The 22587-nt window shown below is 41.0% G+C and overlaps 1 protein-coding gene across 1 annotated transcript in view; it reads right to left on the minus strand.

Moving 5' to 3' along the window:
* The window catches only part of grm8b (glutamate receptor, metabotropic 8b), a 113539-nt gene that overhangs the window by 62434 nt on the left and 28518 nt on the right, over positions 1–22587 (minus strand). The window contains exon 3 of the mRNA XM_063873925.1: positions 14691–14907. Within this exon, the coding sequence (XP_063729995.1) occupies positions 14691–14907 (217 nt within the window). The remainder of the gene's footprint in view (positions 1–14690; positions 14908–22587) is intronic.

Raw genomic sequence — 22587 nt, forward strand, 5'->3', positions numbered from 1 at the left:
TTAAATATCAAACTAAAAGTAAACAACATTGAATGCACCGTCTTTATAGCCCAAGCGTATCTAAAACACATCTGCTATCCTTAAAAAGCCAGACTCAGACAATCAAAACCCCAAAACAGCTAAAGAGGATATTTGGTAAAGTCTTTCTGTTTCTTTGGATCATCTTGATTCGTTTAGCCTAAGCACAGGTAACAACTAGCTTAGCTCAACCAAAGTAAACCAAAAAAAGACAACCTGCAGCACTTAGCAAAAGGGATTTCAACATTTGCCGACCTTAAATTGAGGCATGTTGATTTTTGAGCCCCTATCCTGGACATATTGTCTTCAAATCCTTATAACAGAATGCTAACAACCTTAGCTAATGTTTCAAGAAGCTAAGCTAACAAGAAAACCACAGTTCAAATGATTCAGATGGTTATATTTCCAACAGCGTGCCTCCAGTATAGAGATAGATCCAGGTCGTGTCTAGCCTAGCTTAGCACAAAGACTAAAAGCAAAGGGAAACTGCTAGCGTATAGCTCATTAGCACTTTACCCAACTCCAAATGTAATAACATGCAAACAGTAATGCCAAACGGTCACCGAGCACATTCTCTGAACAGAACTCGACCAACAAAAGAAACGTTTGTTCCCATGTGTGTCTCTCAGTGCGTGCCCGCCCTTGTTAACGAGCTCGGGATAATTGGAGCACTCTGGGTTTCCTGCAGCTGATGAAGTATTCAGTGCAAGCAGCGCCTCCTTCCTCGCTCTGAGGACTCGGATACAGAAAGAAAGACAATAAGATCCTTGTTTCACGTTTGTCTCTTTAACCCGACACCAGGGTTTAGGCTGAAGATGATTGCGAGTGATTATTCCCCCACATTTAGATGCTAAAGTCAAGCTAAAAAGACTGAGTTTGAGTCAGACATTGAGGGTGTTTGCATCCATATTTGTGTGCATTTGTATTTAGCAAAAAAAGTATTCACAATAAAAGCTTATCACTGGAACACCAGCCAGAAAAGCTTGAATTGTAAAGGAGTATTTTTGTATCCATAATCACTCATTCACATAGCTCCAATACTCAAAGCTTCAGAGTGAAATTAAACTCCAAACCACAGAGAAGGGAAAGCATGTCATCATCCCAAAGCTGAAGCAGACAGACCTGAGCAACCACATTAAAGCTAAAGTTAAGGACTTTTACATATAAATGAACTTCCATTTCATTCATAGCTTCATAGCGTTAACCATAAGAGAACCAGTAGTGATTTAGCCCATCATTGCCAGGAACCACTCTGTGTCTCTTGCAGTATGTTGGTAATGTTGTCTGGAGTCTCTTAATGCCCTCAGGCGAGCTCACGGCATCTCCATCGACCACCAGGACAACTCCCTTCAAGTTTCCCTATGCACATATTTATGCAAAACACAACGGAAACCAGGGGACACTAAAACTGATGGACAGCTACTACATTTATTTAACAGCTTTAGTTGCTAGGCAGATTAGGATGAATGATGGTAAATATAATCTCCCTTAAATCAGACTGTAGTTCACCTGCAGTAAATCCAGCAGCTACCCTGCAGTATACAAAGCCATTCAAACTAGCTGCACCTTTACCAGCTCTGAGAACACTTTAATGATCAATCATTATAAAACATATCAGAGATATTATTCTGAAATGGACCAATCAGACAATGACTACTTTTACTGTCGCTACTTTAAGTACATTTAGAGGAGAGTACTTTCTACTTTCACTGGAGGAACATTTAGAATACTTTTACTGTGACAGAGTATTCCTACACTCTGGTACTTCTACTTTACTCAAGTACAAGACCTGAGTACTTCTACTTTACTCAAGTACAAGACCTGAGTACTTCTACTTTACTCAAGTACAAGACCTGAGTACTTCTACTTTACTCAAGAACAAGACCTGAGTACTTCTACTTTACTCAAGTACAAGATCTGAGTACTTCTACTTTACTCAAGAACAAGATCTGAGTACTTCTACTTTACTCAAGTACAAGATCTGAGTACTTCTACTTTACTCAAGTACAAGACCTGAGTACTTCTACTTTACTCAAGAACAAGACCTGAGTACTTCTACTTTACTCAAGTACAAGACCTGAGTACTTCTACTTTACTCAAGTACAAGACCTGAGTACTTCTACGTTTACTCAAGTACAAGACCTGAGTACTTCTACTTTACTCAAGTACAAGATCTGACTACTTCTACTTTACTCAAGAACAAGATCTGAGTACTTCTACTTTACTCAAGAACAAGATCTGAGTACTTCTACTTTACTCAAGTACAAGACCTGAGTACTTCTACTTTACTCAAGTACAAGATCTGAGTACTTCTACTTTACTCAAGTACAAGATCTGAGTACTTCTACTTTACTCAAGTACAAGACCTGAGTACTTCTACTTTACTCAAGTACAAGATCTGAGTACTTCTACTTTACTCAAGTACAAGATCTGAGTACTTCTACTTTACTCAAGTACAAGACCTGAGTACTTCTACTTTACTCAAGTACAAGATCTGAGTACTTCTACTTTACTCAAGTACAAGACCTGAGTACTTCTACTTTACTCAAGTACAAGATCTGAGTACTTCTACTTTACTCAAGTACAAGACCTGAGTACTTCTACTTTACTCAAGTACAAGATCTGAGTACTTCTACTTTTACTCAAGTACAAGACCTGAGTACTTCTACTTTACTCAAGTACAAGATCTGAGTACTTCTACTTTACTCAAGAACAAGATCTGAGTACTTCTACTTTACTCAAGTACAAGATCTGAGTACTTCTACTTTTACTCAAGTACAAGACCTGAGTACTTCTACTTTACTCAAGTACAAGATCTGAGTACTTCTACTTTACTCAAGTACAAGATCTGAGTACTTCTACTTTTACTCAAGTACAAGACCTGAGTACTTCTACTTTACTCAAGTACAATACCTGAGTACTTCTACTTTACTCAAGTACAATACCTGAGTACTTCTACTTTACTCAAGTACAAGACCTGAGTACTTCTACTTTACTCAAGTACAAGACCTGAGTACTTCTACTTTTACTCAAGTACAAGATCTGAGTACTTCTACTTTACTCAAGTACAAGATCTGAGTACTTCTACTTTACTCAAGTACAAGATCTGAGTACTTCTACTTTACTCAAGTACAAGACCTGAGTACTTCTACTTTTACTCAAGTACAAGACCTGAGTACTTCTACTTTACTCAAGAACAAGATCTGAGTACTTCTACTTTACTCAAGAACAAGATCTGAGTACTTCTACTTTACTCAAGTACAAGATCTGAGTACTTCTACTTTTACTCAAGTACAAGACCTGAGTACTTCTACTTTACTCAAGTACAAGATCTGAGTACTTCTACTTTTACTCAAGTACAAGACCTGAGTACTTCTACTTTACTCAAGTACAAGACCTGAGTACTTCTACTTTTACTCAATTGGCATGTGTTTTTGCACATTTGCGTTTATATACTTTTACTTTATTTTGTGTTTATTCTAATGGAAATGTTCTGAGCCGCTGCACTGTGTTTGCACCGGTCTTCACTTGCAGTAAATCAAATTCAAATGCAGGTTAAGGTCTCTGGCGATGGAGGGTTTGGTTAGGTTTACTGCAGGATGATGGTTTGGATTTGAGACATTATTGAATTTTGACTTTTGGGTTCACTAGGGGACAGTTGTGTCCCCCGGAGACGCAGACTTTCGCATAAATAAATTCATCCTGTTTTTGGTTCTGTTTGATCTTAACGTTATTCTTCTGTCTCTTTCTGAATGCAGTTTGGACTCTTGAGACAAACCTCCCAAATTACAGGCGTTCTCCTCTCTTAACCACTGTTTCGATTGGCCGTCACTAATGGAAGGTGAGTGTTTTTGTTGGAGTGAAAAGGTGAGCTGACTGCAGATGATTCATTTGGCTCTTGGTAACTCGTTTCTCGAGGGGGGAAACGTGCAGGGATCCCTCGCCATGAAATATTCATCCACTCCTCAGACTGCATGCAGTGGAAGTGGAAGGAAAAGATATGCAACAGCCAAATATGAGAACCAGAGACAGGTGAGGCCAGACGGAAAGTATTTGTGTCTTATAGGAGGAAGAAAAGAAAGAGTTTAAGGGATAACGATGTACAGAAAGGAAGATGGAAGAGGATGAGCAGCCGAGAGAAAGGAGAGAAAGAAAAGCAGATTATCTCCCGCAGGCTTTCACACTCCTGCGGAAGAAAAAAAGACGGGAGAGTTTTTCCACACAGCGACTGATCCGACAGAACGTCAGCGAAAATACAACACCATCACATCCTCCATTTAATCTGCTGCACACACACAAAGACACACACACACACACACAGCGATATTTGAGTGTTTGAATGAGAGGTATATCCGCCGCAGAGTTTTAAAGAAGGAGAAAATAAGTCTTTCCGGAGACAGTTTGTCTTTATTAAAACATCAAACGTTGAGTCTCAGTCGAAGAGAAGGTAGAAAAATGACGACCGTCAGCTGTTCCCTGCATCGCTTCTATTTACTGAGACATGATGTGACTTCTTGACAGGACTATTTTAAGACATAACATGAGGAAGTAAAAAATGACAGAAAAAATACAGTATTTGATTATAATTATTTTGTCTATAAAAATATTAATATATACATTTATAAATAATAAAAAAACAAATACCAGAAATATAATAATAATAATACTAATAATAATAATAATAATAAATACTAAAATAATTACAAAAAAATAAATACAAAATAAAGATAAATAATAAAGATAAATAATAAAGATAAATAATTTAAAAAAACAAATACCAGAAATATAATAATAATACTAATAATAATAATAATAATAAATACTAAAATAATTACAATAATGATAAAAAATAAATACAAAATAAAGATAAATAATAAAAATAAATACAAAATAAAGATAAATAATAAAAAAAACAAATACCAGAAATATAATAATAATAAATACTAAAATAATTACAATAATGATAAATAATAAAGATAAATAATAAAAATAAAAAACTTCTGAAATTTAGATGAATAAGAAAACTATATTTCAGTAGTTTATAATAATTAAGGTAAATACAAATGAACAAAACATCTAGAATTTAGCTTTCATCTATGAAAATGAACAGGGGATGATAAGGGTACAAATCTACTTGAGCTCTTGTTTTGTCCTTGGATTTTTGATAACGCAGTCCTAATATGCAGCAATGAAAGAGAATGGTATGAAAAACCACAAGAAGTGTTGCCGTGTCTCGAACTTTGCCGTCCATTTGCTTTGTTCAGATTCAAGGACTTATGACTGTGTTCATAACAAACAGAGCCTTGGTGTGAAATAGCTCTTAAAGAGGCATAATAAATATACCTCTGTCTACAATACCTTTAAATAGCCTTAAGTCAGACGTATTTATTTGTCATTTAAAGTATAAAGCAGCCACAAACACAAGAAAAACTACACAGGAACTTACAGAAAATGTACAAATCTACAGTATTAATCCTTTAAAATGTGATTATAATACAGTTCAGGATTGTATTTGTGCAAATACTACAACAAATATAGCAGATTTCTGATTATTTACACGTACAGCGATTTTCTTCCAAATTGTTTTCGTGCCATTTTCATTTTAGGTCTTTGTATGTAAATCACTGAACATATAAATAACCTACAGTCTGTACAACATGTTATGTTCTCACAGACATGAATGAGATTCTGTGTGAAAGCTTCACATCAGCACTTTCAACTCCATTACCCAGCTTCTGTCGACATGATATACTAATTAAGACATGTTTGTCGCTCTCAATAAAACATGTGTTTTTACAGATGAGCAGACGGACTCCACAGGGTAAGAAATGATAATAAACACCTCTGTAAATCTACAAATCTCTTTTCTTTATATTACTTTCCTCAATTATTATAATCGTCCCTCATTTCTTAAGCTTTCAATATTACAAATCCAGACGTCTTTAATCCTTTAGCTATCAGTTTATTGGTGATGAACACAGGAATAACAGCTGTTTCGGTTTCCCTGGTTCTGGAAATAATAGTCCAAGCCATTTTCCTCAAAGACAACGTTACATTAACGTCCAATAAGAGGCCCTGTAGTGTGTTGTATAGGTTCTGATGCATGTTAATGGTCTGCTAAGGCTAAAATCCCTGTGGTCCCTACAGAGGGAGTTTCTCTCACACTAGCGATTCCATTGGCTAGCGCTCCAACACATCGTTTGTGATAGGCTAAGCTGTTGACCAATGACAACAGAGCCGGCCAGCTGACCAATCAGAGCAGACTGGGCTCTGGTTTCAGACAGAGGGTGAAAAGAGGAGCTGCAGCACAGGCAGTATGAGAAACATAAAGAGACACTACATACTGATATACACCTGAACATCAGCAGGAGAGGACTCTTTAAAGTAGAGACGCTACATACTGAAATACACCTGAACATCAGCAGGAGAGGACTCTTTAAAGTAGAGACTCTACATACTGATATACACCTGAACATCAGCAGGAGACGACTCTTTAAAGTAGAGACTCTACATACTGATATACACCTGAACATCAGCAGGAGAGGACTCTTTAAAGTAGAGACTCTACATACTGATATACACCTGAACATCAGCAGGAGAGGACTCTTTAAAGTAGAGACACTACATACTGATATACACCTGAACATCAGCAGGAGAGGACTCTTTAAAGTAGAGACTCTACATACTGATATACACCTGAACATCAGCAGGAGAGGACTCTTTAAAGTAGAGACGCTACATACTGATATACACCTGAACATCAGCAGCAGAGGACTCTTTAAAGTAGAGACACTACATACTGATATACACCTGAACATCAGCAGGAGAGGACTCTTTAAAGTAGAGACACTACATACTGATATACACATGAACATCAGCAGGAGAGGACTCTTTAAAGTAGAGACACTACATACTGATATACACCTGAACATCAGCAGGAGAGGACTCTTTAAAGTAGAGACGCTACACACTGATATACACCTGAACATCAGCAGGAGAGGACTCTTTAAAGTAGAGACTCTACATACTGACATACACCTGGAAAGGAGCAGAAGTCATGTTTCTTGAGAGTTTGTGCTGAATCCCGGTGTGATTTTTTCCCCTTTAAGGAACTCTTCAGGAAGATTGTATAACCGTTGACGTGTTGAATGTAACTCCTTCATTGTTCTGAAGTTCTTCTGATTCCAGGTCTCAAACTGAACTCCTCTCAGAGCTCCTCTCGTTATAAAGCCCTGGTAACTGTAATGCCTCAAGATGACAACAAACAACACTCGAAACAAACAAACAAACTCTTTACTGAAACCCCTCAGATGAGCCTCGCTATCAGCCGAGAGACGCCGGTGCAGAACGCATAATGAACAGGTGCTGGATTTAGCCTCGGAGGTGGAGGGTGTCGGCTCAGTCAGATAGGAGTTCAAACAGGAGTCAGCCCGCGGGAGATCCCGCTGTGAGAACAGGAGGATCCCGGTTCTCCTGGAGGGGAATCTCTCGGTTCGACGGAGAATCTGCAGAAAGCCTAGCAGCTTCTTTTTTTACTCTCAGAAATAAAACATTCTTTTCCTATCTCCTTCTTCCCTTAGCATCTTCTGCAAACACTCACGGCAATCTATTTCACCTTTGTCGAGCATCATTACTCGCACAATCTACTCAGATTAGCATCGTCAGTGACTCATTGCAAGTTGCTTCGGAAAAAAGTCATTACTTTGTCATGATACCTGCAGGGGGTTGGGATCAATGTGTCCAGACAAAAAACAAATCCAAATTTGCTCCCAATGGCAAGCACGTCAGCACACTCAAAAAACAAATCCTTAAACACGATCCTCCATGATGTGCGTTGGAGAGAGACTGAATACAATTTGGTCAAAGAAAGTCATACAAAATGTCTCGTATTGTAAATGTATCATCCCAGAATATCTGTCACTGTTTTTAATGCTGATGGAATACCAACTGATTTATGTAAATGTTATCCCTGATAACATTTACATAAATGACCCTTGCTCCAATAGTTTGGGTTATAGTTTGGGAGCCAGAGGGTCGCCGGTGCAAGTCCCACAATAGGCCAAAGTAATAGAGTAGCTGCCCACTGCTTCTAGTTCTAGGATGGGTTAAATGAAGAGGTCAAATTTCACTGTGTTATGTTCAAGTGTGTGACAAACAAAGAGGATTTCCTTCATCCTCCGTTTGTATTTCATAAAAGTCCAGTGTTAAACGAATCAGCCCCAGAAGTAGACCTTCACATACTTTGATTAAAGGGTATTTTGTAATACGTCAAAAACAAATGTAGCCCGGGACAGAATCTGTCAGACAATAGAGCTTCATTGCATGGGAATGTTACTTCTAGGAGACACAAGGAAACCACGCTGAAGACCTAAATACGACCTCCAAACGAACCCACGTTAATAAGAATAAAACAGGCTGTAGATCCGCAGAGATTCCAAAGCAATTCATCCAATTCGTCCCACTCTCATTTCAGCAGCCCCTCCTCCTGACTCAGAACAGGAACCTGCGAGCTGAGTCTGCACAGCGTGATCCAGGCGCCGACAGAAAAAGACATCAGTTGAAGTGTTTTTCTTTTTTAGAGCGAGCTGACAGCAGGACCCTGAATGTGTCCTGAAGCCATTTTCCTCGACTGTGGTTCCTGCTGTTCTCCCTCGCAACGTTTCCTGACTTTACAAAGTGAGAAGGTGGAAATTAAGTTAGAGATTTTCTGCAGTCGACAGTTGAGACGGAGGATTTTCCGGAAGGAGGTGTTTCCTCATGTTTATTTTAAGACTGGAAGCACAGATTCACAGGTGATGTTTGGAGAATTCTGCATAAATGTTTGTTTTATACTTGTGTTCAACATTTGTATATATTTTCGTTTCCATTTGTTACCCACCTTCATGCACAAATCGGTCTACCACACCATCTTGTTCAATGCTCAGCGGTGCATTTCAACAAAGCCAGGTATCCAAACGGCTTAATAATCACTGTCCGTGTCGTGTTTAAACAAACTAACATCCTAATCAGATAGTAGATGAAGTCCTAAAAGGGTCAAATGATCATGTAAGAGTCAAAATGTTGTGCTAGTTTTTAGCCATTCTTGCAGCAAAGTTCTACAGTCGCCAATGGGGGTCGATTGGTCTACTGCTGGGATTCTGATTGGAAATATCCCAACAGCTATTGAATTAATTGCACCAAATGTTAGTGAAGACATTCGTGGTTCCAAGAGGATGAAACTTCATGACTTTGGGTCCTTTATAGCCCAATACTAGCCGCTTTTAGTTTAGCGGTGGTGAGGTGAAGTCATGTGACCGTGCTGTAGTTCCTTTATAGCCCAACATTAGCCTCCTTTAGCTTAGCGGTGGTGAGGTGAAGTCATGTGACCGTGCTGTAGTTCCTTTATAGCCCAACATTAGCCTCCTTTAGCTTAGCGGTGGAGACGTGAAGTCATGTGACCGTGCTGTAGTTCCTTTATAGCCCAACATTAGCCGCCTTTAGCTTAGTGGTGGTGACGTGAAGTCATGTGACCGTGCTGTAGTTCCTTTATAGCCCAACATTAGCCGCCTTTAGCTTAGTGGTGGTGACGTGAAGTCATGTGACCGTGCTGTAGTTCCTTTATAGCCCAACATTAGCCTCCTTTAGCTTAGCGGTGGTGACGTGAAGTCATGTGACCGTGCTGTAGTTCCTTTATAGCCCAACATTAGCCGCCTTTAGCTTAGCGGTGGTGACGTGAAGTCATGTGACCGTGCTGTAGTTCCTTTATAGCCCAACATGAGCTTTTTACTTCATAAAGTGGTGTTAATATGTGGAGATTATCCTGATGAACGAAACATGCACCTTTTTTATGCAATATTAAAAAATTCAATGGTAAAATGCCATTGGCTTTTAGTCGAGGGTTACCCTAGATGCTATTCCTACAATAAAAGCGTCATCCCTTCACCTCTCTATTATCTGAATTAACACTAACCAATGGGTTTCACCAGTTTTGCTCACAGGGTCACAACTGCGGCCCATATACTGTAAATGGAAACAGAAAGGGTCCCATATGTGGAGAACTCACAAGGGCAGGAAAAGGTTTCCAGTGAAGCAGGTGCGACATTTCCTCTTTCTCCATCCGCTGTCTGTATTCACTGCTATGAAATAAACCAGCAGCTGAAGGTTTGTGAGGCGCTGACGGAGGCTCAGCTGAGCGTGCAGGAGGTCCTCTAATTCATGCTTCAGAGGGAAAACCCTGCAGCAGCTGATGGCACGGAGAGTTCAAAGACATCAAAGGCCATCGGACAAAACTATATTTAATCTACCGCTAATAGGATTACCGAGCTGAGGAAATGATTATTTAAGGGACGTTTAGATATTTCTTAGAGAAGTGAAGTGTGATCGGGGAACTTCCAGGGGATGAAAGAGGAGGGAGGCTTCTGTTGCAGTGATATTATGTAAAATGCTCCTTTAATCGGCCACAGCTTCTGCCTGCCAACAAAGACAATGACTCTGCTGTCGTCCTGCCAGCTGGACCGGCACAGAACAGAACAGCACGGACTGGTGGAAACAGCCACCTACAAAATCAAACCCGTTACAGAGAAACAACACCAAGAAAAACAAGGTTGTAGCACTGAGACTGTAGGAGTCATCTTTACTGTTGATATAATCATTTAGTTCAATAACTTTTTCCTACCATCAACGTGTTTCCTGCTGAAGCTGGCATGGGTCACTTACACGAGGAATTACAGCTAATAGACTTAAGGTAAATCCTTTCCTAGCCGCCTATCAGCCGCGTCATTCCCAACTATCGCAGTATCTTCTTCAATTCGATTCATCCTAGACTTACTGTAAGTTGCTTTTGATAATCAGCTAAGTTTCTCCTATTTTTCACAGCAAATCCACAACAAAATCATCAATAAACTGCTTAAATGTGACCGGTTTCTTCCTGAATGCTGAAGCAAAGCCAAGAGCTAATTTATGTATAGTGTGTATTTGTTCCACTTTGCAGCAGTTGTGAGGATATTTCGCTTAATGCCATACAACACCTGTTAACACACTTTGAGGTAAAAAAAAATGCCCCTTTATCCATCTGTGTGTATTCCTCTCTGTACTGTTTTAAGAGTGTGATAAAAAAACAACCTTTATGAGGCCAATTATTACCAACACAACGGGGCTTTTCACACCGGGAGCTTAAACACTTTCTCAGTTATTTTTTTCCATGGAGAAAAAGATTCAATCAAAACAAAAGCATATTCGAAGAAGAAGTGCTTTCCCACAACCTCCTCATTAGAGGCCATCAGGTTTAATCAATACACCCTGTGATCATGGGGAATATTACCTCCATCAGCTGTGCAGCCTCCATCGCACCTCATTGCTCTTGATATAAATACATATTCAGGGCTGCTAATGAAGCTGTGTGTGTGTGTGTGTGTGTGTGTGTGTGTGTGTGTGTGTGTGTGTGTGTGTGTGTGTGTGTGTGTGTGTGTGTGTGTGTGTGTGTGTGTGTGTGTGTGTGTGTGTGCAGAGGCAAAAGCAACAGCAGTAAAGATGAAAGCTCATTGATCCCACAGAGGAGCCCCAGCTGCTCGGTGCACATCGTCCCGTTATTAATCTGAAGCTTTTTAAACGCCGCCTCGATTGCAGCCATTCTTCATGATTACTGCAGTTGCTGCCATTTACACACACACACATTACAGCAGTGTACGTTGTTACAGCGGGGGCTGGGGGGGGTTATAAACCCCTGACGGAGAGAACCACAGAGCGTGGCAGGCAGGAAATTATTTTGTGTCCTTTTTTTTGAATTCATTCACACCGTAAAAAAAAAAAAGGCACAGCAGAGAAACGGGTGTTTGCTGTCATAATAAACTAATTCAGCGCGGTTTAAAAGAGGAAACATGAGCTGCCACATGATGCTCATTAGAGTTCAGATATGAATAATACATTCAACTGTTCCGCATGCTGTCTGGATTTAAATGCATTTCCTTACAGACACTGAATATTATTCATTGTGAAACATCTGCAAGGAAACACAACTGCTGGCCAGCGTTGGGAGAAGTATTCAGATATGTCGCTTGAGTGAAAGTCCTGCATTCAAAGCCTTACTGAAGTAAATCTATTGTCAGCTAAATCTGCAGAAGAACCAAAAGTAAAAGCACTATTTAGGAAACTAACCCTAACCCTTAAATTCATTACAAATAAAACTGGTATTAATCAAGATTGATAAACAGAAAGCTTCTTAATCTGAACAGACACCTGAGCTGTACCTACAATTTGTAGGCATTGCTTTTACAAAAGAGACACATGAAGCCCCCTAATGTCACAGCTGGGTCTGTAGGGACTTGGCTTGGGAACAGTAAGGTTACCGGTTCAACCCCCGAATCTCTGGCGCTGCAAAAAACTGCAACACCAACGCTCTGAAACCTCTCCTTAAAAAAAATGCATGTCGTTTTCAGACCTGTTGTGTAAAGATCAGATGCATGTGTGTATTTGTACTGTTTTGTACAATAACAGAGTTAGGAAACTGAATTTTCCTCTTGAGGATTAATAAAGTCATCCTCTTCTTCTTAAATTCAATATTTTCCCAGTAACGTCAAGGTGAGTAAGGGTAGCTTGTGCATTTTCTCATTATTGCTGAGATTATGCAGGGGGCTATCTAGTTATCTTCAATGCAGCAATGACTCTAAGCTACATCTGGGATGGTTACAATAATATTTTTGACTAATTAAATTCAAAGAGGGTATGCACTGCTGTCAATTTCCCTCCTGAACCCACCACTTTTCAGTCTGTAACAAAAAGTCAAAACAATATGGCTGCCGTTAGTAACAGAAACTTTGAAAAAAGGAAGAAAATCAAACAATTATCTGCTAAATTTAAAAGAAGCTGGACTTCAAAGGGATGCTAACAGCCTAAGAATGAACTAGTGGTCCATGGACATTGACATTTGGTCCGGATTCGGGTTTTCCTGACCCTAACCCTAACCCTGATTTGCACAAAACAAACCACACTGGATATTATTAATTATAAGAAGTTTGATAAAAACATTCAGAGAGGAATCGCGAAGAAGGCATAAACAGAACCAAAGTCTCCCCTCAGATACATCATGTACTCCTCATTATCTTGTAGTGCATCAAAGTGATCAAACTGAAGAGGAAGACCCTGAACCCAACACACACCTACATGTTACCGCTGATGGATTTAAACAAACCCCTTTACAATCTAATTAATGTCAGAGCTCGTCTGGGTGCGATAACATTTAATCAACGGCAGAATGTAATTACATCAAGAGTAAATTACACGACCTCTCCCCTCGTATTCCCAACAAGACGAGACAGGAGCGAGGGAAACGACAGGCAGCTGAAACATCTCAGTGTGTGTTCATCCTGTCCTCCATCACAGTGGTGCAGGAATGAGTCCTGAACCCGGAAATGAGTCAGCATTTTAGCCTTTTTTTAGGGTTTTTCGGTTACATGCCTGAAGTAAGGTCTGAGGTTAACACAAGCTGAAGAGACTTTGTTCTACGGCATTAAAAACGTTAATAAATACCCCACCGGTGAATTGAAAAATTGCAGTTGCTAACAAGAATCTGAGTGAGACTAAACGTCATCACGGCCAACATCAGCCGCCTTTAGCTTAGCGGTGGTGACCTGAAGTCCTGTGACCGTGATGTAGTTCCTTTATAGCCAACATTAGCTGCCTTTAGCTTAGCGGTGGGGACGTGAAGCCATGTGACCGTGCTGTAGTTCCTTTATAGCCCAACATTAGCCGCCTTTAGCTTAGCGGTGGGGACGTGAAGTCATGTGACCGTGCTGTAGTTCCTTTATAGCCCAACATTAGCCGCCTTTAGCTTAGCGGTGGGGACGTGAAGTCATGTGACCGTGCTGTAGTTCCTTTATAGCCCAACATTAGCCGCCTTTAGCTTAGCGGTGGTGACCTGAAGTCATGTGACCGTGATGTAGTTCCTTTATAGCCCAACATTAGCCTCCTTTAGCTTAGCGGTGGTGACGTGAAGTCATGTGACCGTACTGTAGTTTCTTTATAGCCCAACATTAGCCGCCTTTAGCTTAGCGGTGGTGACGTGAAGTCATGTGACCGTGCTGTAGTTCCTTTATAGCCCAACATTAGCCGCCTTTAGCTTAGCGGTGGTGACCTGAAGTCATGTGACCGTGCTGTAGTTCCTTTATAGCCCGACATTAGCCTCCTTTAGCTTAGCGGTGGGGACGTGAAGTCATGTGACCGTACTGTAGTTCCTTTATAGCCCAACATTAGCCTCCTTTAGCTTAGCGGTGGGGACGTGAAGTCATGTGACCGTGCTGTAGTTCCTTTATAGCCCAACATTAGCCACCTTTAGCTTAGCGGTGGGGACGTCAAGTCATGTGACCGTGCTGTAGTTCCTTTATAGCTCAACATTAGCCGCCTTTAGCTTAGCGGTGGTGACGCTAAGTCATGCCAGACTGACGTTGCTCCTCTATAGCCTTATGTCAGCCTTATAGTTCTCTGGATTGCATTAGCTCTACTATAAAAGTACTTTCAATATGTGGAGATTGTACTGCTGAAAGTATCACAAATGTGTGTTTGCTTTCACTTTCTGCAGTATTCCTAAATGCAATTGGCTTTTCTCGAGGGAACCCCTTCAATGCCAACATCCGGGTCCGCCTACAAAAAATGTGTGTTTACCAAAGTACAACAAACACCGGCCTGTTTTTTTTTCCTACCTGACTCTCTGGAGATCTGGACGAAGGCCTCCACGCCGCTCTCGCCGTAGTTTCCCTCGGAGGCGAGCGTGGACACGTAGTTCCAGCCCAGCGCCGTGACGATGTCCAGCATGGCCTGCGCCTGGTACGAGTCCGGCGGAACGACGCGGGAGAAGAAGTCGTAGCGGGTGTTGTCGCTGAGCTCCGGAGCCGTGGAGGCGTAGCTGATCTGAGGAATCTGTGGAGACACGGACACAGATGTCATATTATACGTACTTAAAAGAGGACACAGTCTGGGCTGCATAGATCAGAAAACATGGGCTTCATCAAGTCTTTCTGATTGGTTTCTCCTCCTATATCAAACCCCCCATCTGACCTTTGCTTCTGTTCCTTTGTCCAATAAACAACACACGTATACAAGTAGCCCTTGGAAAGGTTTGTCCTTATTAAAGCTTATGTACTTGCAAGACTCTTTGCACATTTGAGTTTGGCTCAGATCAAAGAGTGAATACAGTTGTGTTCAGACAGACGGTATGAGAAAACATATTGTGTTTCTGAACAATAAAGCACTTAGCATGTCTAGAAGAAAGCAAGAAAATGGAGGTTTGAACCTGAAACGTCCCTCTAAAGTCACCTAAAGAAATCAACAGGGCATTCATGGTACTGACACTTGCATTACAGTAATAACTTTTTAGGTTTGAAATAATAGCATTTGGTTTGCTGAGAAGTGCAATGGCTTTCTGCTCAAAATGTTTCCATGAATATCTAAATTTAAAGCAGTTGCATTGCTCATTCCTGCAGGAGGAAAGTAAGCTCAAATACTATTGTAATGAATTGAATATTTTTAATCTTTTAAAGAGTGGATTTCCTGAACAGGTTGGCTGAAATGTACCTCCGGTTCGGGATGACCCTGACAATGTTATTCTGACTGTAAACCAAAATGAAAAGTTGGCAGCCTTGACAAGTTTCACAATATTGTATTTACACAGAAAAATAAAATCTGGCTGTAAACGTGATTATAGGAGAAGGAAATTAGGGAGCAACAAAGCTGAACCAACCACTTTACAAACAGTACATCGTGTTTCAACTTTCATCAAATGTGCTGCACTTTATAAATAGTTGGACTTAATTTTCCAGCCAAAGGGAAGGTTTAATTTCTTAGGTTTTCCTTTTCCTGTAGTGTGTGATATCGGTTTTAGTGTATGTCAATGGTCTGCAAAGGCTAGAATCCCTGTGTCCTTTTGTTTACTTCTGGAACATATTCACAACACTATGGAACACTTCCGCTTCTATTGGCTAATACTCCTACATTTTGTACGTGATAGGGTAAGGGGCGGGACATCTCTAAGTGGTTGACCAATCACAACAGAGCCGGCCAGCTAACCAATCAGAGCAGACTGGGCTCTGGTTTCAAACAGAGGGTGAAAAGAGGAGCTGCAGCACAGGCAGTATGAGAAAAACAAAGAGCTTTGTGAACATTAAAGCAGGAGAGGGACAAAATACAAATATGACGTCCCATTTTAAGATTTTTTTCAGTTGCGCTGCCGGACATCTTGCAGTTTATTTGTTGAGATTTAAACAGATGGAGTGTGGACCTTAAATCTTGACCTTCCTGATGTTAGGTTTCTTGTCAGAGTGGAGTTTAGCGAGTGTGAATCAGTGAGGCGGATCAGGTCATAGATCCTGCAGCAGACAGGCCCTCTGGGGGAGGGCTGGATAATGGTCCTTTAGAGAGAGATTGAAGGGCTGATTGATTTCACTTCAGGCAGAGGCCGGCGTGTCGGGCCAGGCGCCGCCGGACGCCTCATCAGGATTCACAGGAGGAGGAGGAAGATGGACGAGGACGAAGAGCCTGACAGCAACACAAATGTCAGTCAGCGCGACCGGTGGTCGCGTACTGTAAATACAAACCTGTCCGGGAGCCGACACTATCACTAACCATCAGAGAGGAAGTTTATTTCCAGCACAAAGAACACGTCGGAGCGTCTGATGCTGGGTTAACTGGGTTTTTACTTTGCAGAGACCTAGAAGGGGTCCTGTTTCTCTGATGGCAGCATTACTGATTACTTTGGAGATCTTCCATTAGACAAGAACTCAAGAACGAGTTGGGGGCTAGAATAAGTTTTAAAGCTGCTACTACTCAAAGGAAAAGTAAGCTAACTAAGAATTATGAACTTTGTTGGCACCTGCTGGCCTGGAGAGCTTCTTCAAGGAAACAGAAATGGCCGGCTCTGCTGTGATTGGTCACCTTAGAGATGTCCCGCCCCTTAGCCTATCATGTAAAAAGTGTCTGAGAGCTAGCCAATAGAAGCCTGAGTGTTACATAGAGATGCCGCAATGACAAAGTCACTCTGGAGGGAACACACGGATTTTAGCCTTTGCAGACCATTTACATGCACTAAAACCAGTACAGGAAAGGGAAAACCCATTTAAAAAAGCATAATGGGGACTCTAAGTGTTACATTATGTGCCAAGTCATTTTAACCCAACCGTTTCACTTCCTTATGACACTAAATAAAACACTTTATTAAATGGCTTTTTAAATATTTCACGCTGTACTCCGTTAGAAATCACCTGTTTTTACTGACTGAAAGTAAAGCCACAAGGAGAAATACTGAGTGACAATAAGCACACACACACACACACACACACACACACTGCAGCAGCATGAGATATAATGGGGAGCTGCATTAATGATGCATTGTGGGTATAAACAGCAGCATTGTTATTGATACTCTGCTGCTGCTGCATTACAACACATCCCTTCCTCTTACATGTAACAATACGAACCCATTATCTGGTTTGAGCATATTGGGGGGGGGGGGGGTTGACTCAAGCATTGTGGGTAATAATATTGACGTCATCAAACTACAGCAGCATGGTTTATTGAGTAAACTGCAGAGAGACTCTCGGTGAGAAACCAAACTCGTGCCCTGCTGGAAACTTCTGAAGGACTTCCTGCTCCTTCCTGGAGGACTGCCATTTTAATTGGCCGGCTAATTGGCCTCCCCTGCCGATCGGCTCGCCCACACTCAGCTCTCCGTCCTCACAACAGAGCAATCACCAGCTCAGAAATATCACCTGAGGGTCCTAATGTGGGCTTTTTTCCTGAACGGCTGCCTCTCTAAACAGTGCTTTTATTTTGAAATAAAAAGGAGAATTGAATCTGAAACACATACTTATATATTTGAGAAATGTCTCTTATTGTATTTTAAAGTCAGTTTTTCATCAAATGAAGGTTGGAAATATGCACAGAAGATATTTGACAAATCTGTTGGGGAACTAAGAACTTCCCGATACTGTATATTGAATTAATAAAACTGAACTTTAGGGGGAATGAGATTCAATTCAGCACAATTTAGGAGATGTTATGCAGACAAACAAGCAAAAAACACGTGTTCAGAAAACTATTTTGGATAAAGGAACAATGCGGCTTTGGTTTTTACATCTTCACTCGTCAAAGTGTTCTTCTTGAACCCCTCACAATATTACAGAGATCTGTTTGGTGCTACCTGCTCCTGTGCCTCTATTCATGCAGATTTTCGGAAAATTACAAAGAAAATGTGACTTTTGAGTCTTTTAAACAAACAAAAAAGGTAGGTTTTCTCAGTCGGGAGGGTGTTTGGTGTTTAAAAGCTCCCCAGAAACGATGAGGTCTCAGCAGGACAAACACTGAAGTGATCCCAGCTGATGGACAGCTAATCACTTTGGGAAGTTAACTGTAGATAAAGTAAAGTTCATTAAATGAGTTTACCGCTTTAGTCGTAAATAAGCTCTCTACGCATATTCAGATTGCTCCTTCCTTGTGTTGATGTTCTGTAGAAGTTATCATCACCTGCAGGTAAGCTTCCTTTGAGCGTTTGGAAACAGAATTATAAAAAAAACCTCAATTAGAAACAAACACAACGAAGAAAATTTGACTTTCGGGTATTATTTTTAACCATTGACATTTAGGAGAGTAGAAGCTCCCCAGAAAGGTTTCAGTGGGACACACGGCTGAAAGGATCCCAACTGATGGAGCATTTTTTGAGGGACGTTCTTTTGATGGCGTCCTGACAGCGCTCATTCACCTCTACATCAGACATCTGGATCCTGCTGGGACCCGGTTCTCCTCCTTTCCTATTCACGGACACGTTTACACGTCTCTACATGGGAGGACGCGCTCGCATGTTTCCCGCCATCTCGGGGTGTTTCCCATTACACTGAGTGATGCTCGTCATTCCTGCGACAGCCTCCAGCTTTCCGCCCGACTGAGCGACGAGAGGAGGAATCCATCTGAGGCGACAGGACACGTCCGTCAGCGTTTACTCGGAGCTCTGATTGTCTTATTTAAAGTAAAGCTCTGTTTACTGTCATCGGCCTCTTCCACTGACGATAAACAGCTTTGCCCTCCGGCTAAAACCCTGCATGACTCCTGCTGTTGACATTTCTATTAATGTTTCCTTCGTGTAATTTAATTCAGTATGACAAGAGGAAAAGGAATCGGATTTTAATTACATGTTCCAATACATCACATTTAAAGAGACATGTCTTCTATGCTTGCAGTGCTTTCTGGTGTTATACGTAATTTAATTCAATATAATGCACCGTGTAAAACTACACTTCTGAGACGGGATCACTGATGTATTGAGGAGAATTCAGCAGTCTCTAGTAAAAGGATATTTAAACCCTTTTTATGAAACAAATCTTCATTTTGTTTGATTAAAAAGATGTATATTTATCTAAATATTTAAGAAATCTCTTAAAAGAAGATGATTCATATTTGAGAACAGTTTGAATAATCCCATTTCACCGCCACCTGTTTTAATATCAGAGGTTTTTGTAGAAAAATATAGTATGGGTCGCTAACGTCACCTCCAATTTTAATTAAGCCCCGCCCACTTTCAGGTGTAAATCCTGCATCAGAGCGAAGTGGAAAATAATAGTGTCTTCACGTCTTAAAGCTGCTGAGTCATATTTTGCACCTCCAACAACAAATAAATCCAGAGCTCCGGTTCCTTTACTTCCTCTCCAGAAAAAAGGAGAGTAAAAGAAAGGATCAGAAATCTCAGTCTCAGTGTCAGCCTGCTGCCTGCCACTCGTCCCCCGGCAGACCCACCGGACATCCATCCCCTCTTTATTCTCCGTAAGCTGTCTCTGCCGTCTGACCAGACATCTGACCCCATCTCCATATCTCTGGACTCCTTACACCCTTTGAGTGGAGTGATGAGTCGCTGAACATCTCAAACTGTATTCAAACTGAACAGATCTGAAAGTCGTAGAAGGAAATTCCTCGCAGCCGTCTGATGGAAACCAGGAAGTGGAAACCCATTCCTGACGAGCACCTATAGGTCACACGTCTCTGATGGCGATGTTTTGTTTTGAAGCTCAGCGGAGGAGACGGGGTGAACTCAAGTTCAAAGTGTGATTCGAAAGAAGATGAAATGAGAACTGATTCTTCGACAGACGAAAGTCAACTTTGTTTCTTCTTTTGAAGCGTCTTCAGTGAGGCAGCTGAATAATTTCACACGACACAGAAACAGAATTTACAGACGGTAGAAAGAGAACTGCACTAGGTTCAACGAGAGATAAGAGAAAGCGGAGAGGATTAGGGCCAGGTGGGAATTTGGTTTTTGAGGTAGAACCAAAAGATTAAAGTTAGAATTGTGAGGGAAAAAAGTCTTTTAGAGGAAAATGACAGAAATTTTAGGAAGGAGTCAGAGTTTCTGGGGAAAAAATCTGAAATGTGAGAGAAATTCAGAATGTGTTGGGTAAAAGAGTCAGAAATTAGAAAAAGAACAGTTTGTGTAAAAAAAAGTCAGGAATTCCAGATGTTGTTCATCTCAAATTTCTGACTTGTTCTCAGAAGTCACTTTTGTTCATATCCAAAAAGATGTACATCTACATGTGGCCCTAATCCTCGTCCTTAAGCCTGAGTTGGACTTTCCCTTTAATATGAAATAAACTTCATCCAGGTTTGGACAAACAGTGTGTGTGTAAAGGATATTAAACAACTCCTTCAGCATTCAGAGTCTGCTTCCCTGCTGCTCTGATCAAAATGCTGTTTTCATCTCTTTTTCTCGAGTCCGGAATTAATATCAGAACAAACGCTCCGGTGTCGTTTTCTCCTAAAAATAACTCTATGCCATAAAATTCATCTGAGACACAAAACCAGCAGACAGACAGAAATCGATCGTCTGAACTCTCCGATCTAGTCCTAGGACAGGGCGTGATGTGTCGCCTTACGGCCTCTTAACACAAATAAACCCGGCAGAGGCCAGAACCTGACCTGGTGTTTAGCAGCAGACCATCTGCTTATAGTTCAGGAAGTTAGATTCTGTTTCATTTGTTGGGAGCTACGCTTTCCTTAAGGCCCTATATTTAGGGATGGGGATGCATCAATAGATCAAATATCACTATTTTCCCCCAAATACCTCAAAACTGATATTGCAAATATATTGTAGGGTTGACTGTCAATGCTTTCACTAGATATGTACACAATGAAACACTTGATAAAGGATTAGTTTTGTGGATATAATGGCTAAGGGAGCAAAGGCAGAAGTTGGAACAGCTTCATAAATCCAGAAAACAAAATCGTTTTAGTTTAAAAACAGCCGTGAAAATCCAGAAAGACCCTTTGGATGTGTCAGGATTTCAGAAATGTAAGATGATTTGTAGTTTTTTCCTCACGGTAATGATGTCCTGTCGTGATACGTTCAACAGAAAACTTTCCCTGTGACCATTTGACCCAGAAGTTAGTATTATATACAGTCATTTGGTGAACTCTTCCCTTATGTTTAGCTTCCGTCTTCCCTCAGATGAAGATGAAGAACGTTGGGGATTATGTAAAGTGCTCGGCTTTAAGGACGGTCCTTCAGTTCAAAAACATTTTCTCCACTCGTGTTCACCGGCTCAGTGAAGTGTGGAGGAGCTGCTGCATTATGGATGTACACACAGACACGGAGGCATGTTCAGTGTGTGGGTGTTTCGCCCTTTAGACGATGTAGAGTGGAGGGATGTTTGAAGAGGATGTGAACTGTTTGTGTTTGAAGTGTGTGTGAGGCTGTTTTACAGGTTGTTGTCCCTGTGTTTACATCTCCAGTGTGTTTTATAAAGGACTTGTTTGGTTTGGATGTTCATACTATCAGAATTTGTGGGAAAAAAAGTCAGAAATTTGCAAAAAAAAGTCAGAATCTGTAGGAAATAATAAAAGTCAGGATTTGTGGGGGAAAAACGCAGAGAAGAGGATGTGAACTGTGTGTGTTTGAAGTGTGTGTGAGGCCGTTTTACAGGTTGTTGTCCCTGTGTTTACATCACCAGTGTGTTTTATGAAGGACATCTTTGGTTTGGATGTTCAAACTACAGGTGTTCGTCCAGAAAACACACTGGGACCACTGATGAGATCCTAAATGGACCAAGAGGAGCCGTAAAACCTCTAACCAAAACCAACATCTGCTGGAATCAGAAGGAGCCGGACACTTTACCAGAACCGACACTTACCACAGAAAACGTAAGACCAGCAGTACCGTCATGGCTCGGGACCAAGAGCTTCCAGGCGTCCCGTGCACAAGGGGAATTGTGTTTTGGACCAAAGTAAACCCACTATGGACAACCTATTTAATCGGGGATAAAGTTTCAATGTGAAGAACTAATCCATGTTGATATCGACAGGAAAGCTACCGTTAGCTTGTTAGCTTATGGTTGCTTTTCTGATCTCTGTTTCTCATGTGCTCACCCAAACAAAGTCACAAAAACTGAACTTAATTATACTAAATATATACAATAGTTGTCCAGGTTTAGGGCTCCCACCACACAGAACAAAACCAGTAAACATCCGGATTACAGCTCCAAGAAAAATCCCTTTAGTAAGCAAAGACACACATACAGTGCTTCTCCAAGAAGGACCAAACACCTTCAGATATGTTGAGTTTCTCCTCTC

The sequence above is a fragment of the Eleginops maclovinus genome, chromosome 2 (assembly GCF_036324505.1).
Source record: "Eleginops maclovinus isolate JMC-PN-2008 ecotype Puerto Natales chromosome 2, JC_Emac_rtc_rv5, whole genome shotgun sequence".
In the NCBI taxonomy this organism is placed as follows: domain Eukaryota; kingdom Metazoa; phylum Chordata; class Actinopteri; order Perciformes; family Eleginopidae; genus Eleginops; species Eleginops maclovinus.